The sequence below is a fragment of the Glossina fuscipes genome, unplaced genomic scaffold, assembly GCF_014805625.2.
Source record: "Glossina fuscipes isolate IAEA_lab_2018 unplaced genomic scaffold, Yale_Gfus_2 213, whole genome shotgun sequence".
Classification (NCBI taxonomy): domain Eukaryota; kingdom Metazoa; phylum Arthropoda; class Insecta; order Diptera; family Glossinidae; genus Glossina; species Glossina fuscipes.
In genome coordinates, this window is record NW_023998556.1 from 445,397 (window position 1) to 451,497 (window position 6,101).

A 6,101-nucleotide genomic window follows, 5' to 3' on the forward strand; every position below is an offset into this window, starting at 1 on the left:
CGAAATTTTCTCCATGGTATTATACTTAATATATGTGTATAAATAATATTATAATAGTAATAAATGATAATATAAAATAGATATAATTTAACAAGATAATAAAATACGATAATATCAAATACGTATAAAATAATAATAAGGCACGAACCTGAAAATAAATGGAAAACAAAATAGACCAATTCTAAATAAATAATAAATGTTAAATAAATAAATAATTGTCAAATTAAATATAAATGAAACAACGACGTTTTGTTTATTTCAATTTAATAACGTATAAAATTTACATTTTTTATATTTGAAGTTAGTAATAATTGAAAATTGTAAAAAAAAATTAAATGTACCATGCCACTCGTCTGTCCTACATTTTCTCATCCCCCAGTATCCCCCAGTCCTATCAGTCCTTCAGGGCTGGCGATTAAGCTAACCGTCTCATCCCCTATCCGTAAAAGTCTTCAGTAATATTCGTTATTCAGGGATGGCGATTAAGCTAACCGTCACATCCCCTATCCGTAAAAGTCAACAGTACTATTCGCTACTCAGGGATGGCGATTAGGCTAACCGTCACATCCCCTATCCGTAAAAGTCAGCAGTACTATTCGTTATTCAGGGAAGGCGATTAAGGTAACCGTCACATCCCCTATCCGTAACATTTTGTGTGTGTATCTTACATGTTCATATTTTTGAGTACATTCTTGGAATACATTTTTGTGTATGATGGCTATATGGTTATGTTTTTGAGTACATTCTTGGAATACATTTTGTGTATGTAGCTTATATGTTCATTTGAGCGGGAGGAGGCTGATCATGTTCAGTAGACAGACGTGTAAACGGACAAATCGGACTGACTAGTGGACGTCTGCGGATAAACGTTTAGGCGGACGGACTGGTTATTAGCAAGGGAGCAAAGCGCTTCCTTACATCTTTTATCTATTTATCTTAAGCTATTGTTCCAAAGTGATAGTGAGGATGACAGTTTTTGCCCCAGACGTCCTGATAAACGTGCTTTAGCATAATGATAAATAGTTGAAGAAATATAAATTTGTTATAAATTTGGCAATATTGCCGTGTTATTTGCAGGCATTGTATTTTATGCAAATACTATGAAGAAATGCTTGCTTGATTTAATTTATACAAATCCAAAGAATCAGCATGCCAGAAGAATCGTTTTACGGTAAGTTTCGTTGCAGAATGTGTGCAATATTAGATGATTTAGACAAATAGAAAAACAAGAATCAAATGACGTTATTATACCTGCAATAAAATGGCGGCTTTCAATGTTTGTGAACTCTCTATTAAACTATTTTATTTTACGTTGCCGCAAGTAAGGCAATAAAGAATTTTATCTAATCATCCATTTTTTATACTTTTATTCAGAAGTTACATTGGCCGCCGAAAATAGTGCTGCGTCGTGGGATGTTCCTTTAAATAGCGAGGATTACCCTAGAGGTCAAAAACTGGTAATTAGACAAGTTTTACTGGGTGCCAAAGCTAAGGAATATGAATTCATTGTTGTCGAGGTATGCCGAAATATCGACGGCAAGCAAGTACTTTGTGATCCAAGTCTTCTCATGCTCTTTTAAAATAGTAGGCAATCAAGCAGGCGGAATATTTCTAAATGATCTAAAGGTACAATTTCTGATTGATGACGTATCTCATGATGACCGCTCATTTAATACTATCAGATGACTGCGAATCGAGATAAATGCTTATTTTTTTTACATTTATATATACAAGATTATATATTATATTTCAAGAACTTGTACGAATTTATGGTAAGAATTAAGAGAAAATTTTTCAAAATAGGGCAAAATCGAATGCCACGCCTGTAAAAATTCTATAAAACTATTCAGGAGACCTACAAGGGGAGATAAATGCTTATTTTTTATACATTTATATATACAAGATTATATATTATATTTCAAGCACTTCAAGCACAAAAAAAAAAAACTTCATCTTGTTGTAGTTGTTTTGATGATGCGTTGCGTTTCAGACTAGAAAAGCGTCACTGACCATTCCTACCTTAATTTTTTTTTTTTTTAGGATTCTAATTTCTCAGGAGTACCGGCATCTGTTCAGGAACTTATTGATAAAGGTTATATACGCTGGCGAAATATCACTGAATTTAGAGATAAATCAAGATCGGTCGTACAGTTTTACCTTGCCTATTGCGACCTAGACCTTGAACACAAATTTATATGGGCAGACATTGGACGGACGGGCTGGCAGATAGATGAACAAAAGTACAAACGGACAGATGGAGAGGCGAAGAGAAAGGCTCATTTGTAATTTTTCCGTCCATCACCATAGAATGATGCGTTTGCAAGAAAGAAACTTGAGAGTGTATATATTCCTGATCAGCATCTAATTATAAATCGATTTATGTACGTCCGGCTGGCTGTCTGCCCATCTATGTGATATTTGTTTGTCTCTTGGCCACAAAAATGAAGCTGGCAGAAGCATTGGGAATTATTGGGCAGAGGCTGGTTTTGAAAATGGCGCATATCGATCGAAGGACACGCTTACAATGTGATGTTAAAAATTGCGTTCCTTGTTCATTATTCATAAACTACAGCAGATAAATCTACAAAAATTTGAAAATCGAATAATATTTCATGAGTATATTTTTTTTTTTGTTTTTATTTATTAATAACTGCATTCTTATATGGAATGAATATAAATAAACACTAAAAAAGCTATAATTATATAAGTATTTGAAGAGGAAAAAGATACAAGAAACCAAGGATAAGTAAAATACATCGAAATGTTATTAATTAAATAAAATGCAAAAAATAGCAAAACTATTTTAAACTTTATTTGAGGTTATTTAAATCCAATAAGAGAAATTCGTAAAGAAAGTGATCCAAATAAGAAATAAGAAATTGAAAATAAGAAATTGTAAATCGAAAGTGATTCTATATTGAAAGAAATTCTATATTGAAAAAAATTCTATATTGAAAGAAATTCTATATTGAAAGAAATTCTAAATTGACTTGGACAAGAAATAAAACTCACTAGAAACCTTCTGTTGTTACTGCGGTAAGGTCAAGTTCGATTTATTTAACTAATTATATATATATATTCAATAATACTTTAGAATACATACGGACGATATAAAGGCACAAATAATTTTTGTTTATTGATTTGATTTTATTTTGTTACTTAAAAATTATGCCTAACTAGATGTGACATGCACGTTGTTTTCGATTTTAAAAGAAATTTTAAAAGTTCTACGATTTTCCCATGAACTCTACTTAGCACCCAAATTCCTATTTGGCTTTCCACCATCACGTTCCCATTCGCGATTAAATTCGTGCTCCACGTTTGCGTGTAAGACCAGTTTCTTCTAGACTTAATTCGCACATTTGCATGTCATCGATACCTACAAATTGGTTATTTGTTAATAAAAAAAAATTTTCAAACAGTTTAAATTTTCCATTTATATTAGTTAGTTGTAGTGACATTAGTTTGCAAGGTAGAGAAATATTAATCAGAAAATGGAATTATTCACGTCTGTCTTTAAATTTACGACTAGAAAAACAAATTAAATCACAATTGCTTCGTTATTTTTCCATTTTTCAAGTGTACAAAAAAATTATCTCATCCGATTCAAATTTTCCACATCTATTATTTCCTACTGGTTTTTGCTGAAAGCTGTTGAAAATTTTCTATTTTTCCATACAAGATCTCTTTTCAAGTGAAGACGATAGCATGAGATTGCGATCAGTAGGCACTACATGGACAGACCTCAGACCGACAAATATGCTGAAACCAATGCAAATAATTATTCTGCATTTTTCGGCATAAGATTGGTCTACCTTAAGGACTTAAGTTCTTCTGTGTGTTACATATATTCGCACAAAATTAATACAATCCACATAGCAAATGATGTCAGGTATAAAGACATAAAGGTAAAGAGAGCCGTAAAGTTATCTATGAAATTCCGATATTGATCTAAATTTTAAATTTTGCTTGCATGGTGTTGATCAAGAACATGCTAGAGTTCAACTATTTATGTTGTATATCAATATTCACTTTTATAGGTTTGCTTTAACGAGTTTTGCGAAAAAATTGAAAAAAAGCGTTTTTGGTCGTAAAATTTGTATTCAAGATCTAAAAAAAAAATATTTCATTTTTGGTAGAATATTTCATTTTTGGAGGAAGAAACAGAATTAAACCTGTAAGTACTTTTAATGAAGTTGTTTCCAATTTTGAACCAAAAGAGAACGGATTAAATTCAGCTGCTCCATTCTGTAAGTAGTATAGACGGTTTATCAGCATGTAATTCCATTTGTCTTGCTATCCATTGGCAATCGAAATGAGCGTACCATAAACCACGTTTAGCTACGAAAAAGAAGAAAAGAAGAAGTTGTTACGTCAACTTTTTTTTTGAGATAACATTAACTTTCTGTTTTCGTGAGCATTAGCGCGCACAAAAGGTATACGGAAATAACGATGCTATGCATGAAAGAATTTCTTTTCTTCGTTCATTTCATAACTCCACATATAGATAGATGTAAGGAGCAAAGCAGCACACAGTTCAGTTCAATTTATTTCAGTGTTTTAACGTTTTTGGGATGTGTGGTTAACTCTTTTCGCACAGAAGAAGCAATCATCTTATGTTATCTCTTGACATGTTGTAGCGCATTCGCCTTCAATGTCAAACTTGAGTGTGCGAATTGATTTCTGGAAGTGTTTTTTATACCCTTCACCACTTGCGGTACCGGGTATATTAAACTTAGATGTTGCTCATGTCTTTGTTCTGTTTCTCGTTATATTAACCTAGATACAACTTTTAAAAGACGATTTCTCCTCGCTCTCAGTTCCATCCGTTGATACTGGGCCAATTATAAATATTGTGACAATACATCCCCTAGTGTAGAAGAGCTGCAGTCATACATTGCCATTGTAGAATAGGTCTGCTGTAAAGAAAATGGATAGCAGAAGTAGAATATTTGTCTAAATTTTATAATTTATATTGAATAGTAACGTAATGAAATTTGTACATATAAATGATCTCAATCAAAGTTCGTGTAAAGAACTTTTTGCTTGAATCTGTTCTGCACAGCCCAATGAATCATCTATTGCTGAAGAAATATTATTATAAAAATAAAAAAGAACGTTATAGTTGTGGTCTGATATTCATCATGAAACTTTGAAAATTAGACCGTTTTGTTATGTATACTTCAGTTTCGTTACATGACTTTTTATTCTTTGTCACTAGCATTAGACTTCTCTTTAATTTTACCAGTAACGGCCTCTGTTCCAGACGGCTGGGAACGCATTGTATATTGCGCAAATTAAAAGGTTGCATCTTTTATCCTGGGCCAAAGAAAGTTTCGACTGTTGATAGCATATGTTGGCCGCGACAAGCACCAAGAATAAGTTTTATGGAACCAAGTTTTATCAAAATGACTCAAATGTCGCTGCCTGTAGGTTGAACATGAGAGAACGACAACAAACAGACAGACAAGCTTAGATCGGTATAATAGAAGATGGGTCTATATAAAGTCGTTTTAGTTGTTGATTACATCCGTACAATCTTAATATATCCTTGTATCGCAAGTGGTATCGAGTATAGTGACTTTAAATGGTGAATGAAATCCATAAATCATAATGAAAGTTAGTCAATGGATGCAGCTAAGTCTTTCTGTTATGACATGTAATACCATGATTAAAAGTTTCACATTAACTTATGCTTAAACGATGCGAATTTATAAATTAATTTATGAAACAAATTTGTGCCGCTTGGCTGCTACAAATATCCCGTAATACACATTTTCTATTCACCTCATAGCCAAGTATATTTAAAAAAAAAAATGTAATCAAATCCAAACGAATAATTAGTTTTCTGCTTGTGCAAAAACGGGAAAAATCGGCCATGCTCTGAATATATCGGAAAAACATTACATGTTTCCAAACCACTATTTCGCAAAAATATGTCATATGAGTAGGCGGTGATAGAGGTAAAGCTGCCGGCTTTTCCATTATCTGTTGTTCAACCAATTTTTGTATTTTAAGTGCACGTACCGGTACTACAAAAATTTCCTCAAATTTCGATTTTGTATATTCAAATATTCTCAATTTCAATTTGGGACCTCAAA

At 32.5% G+C, this 6,101-nt stretch overlaps 1 protein-coding gene across 1 annotated transcript; it reads left to right on the top strand.

Moving 5' to 3' along the window:
• The first annotated feature begins 1,149 nt into the window (after nt 1–1,149).
• LOC119642103 (nucleoplasmin-like protein) lies at nt 1,150–1,656 on the top strand. The gene is made up of 2 exons (XM_038041082.1): nt 1,150–1,171; nt 1,375–1,656. The coding sequence occupies exons 1-2, from the start codon at nt 1,150–1,152 to the stop codon at nt 1,578–1,580; spliced, it is 228 nt and encodes a 75-aa protein (XP_037897010.1). The 3' UTR covers nt 1,581–1,656.
• The last annotated feature ends 4,445 nt before the right edge of the window (nt 1,657–6,101 follow it).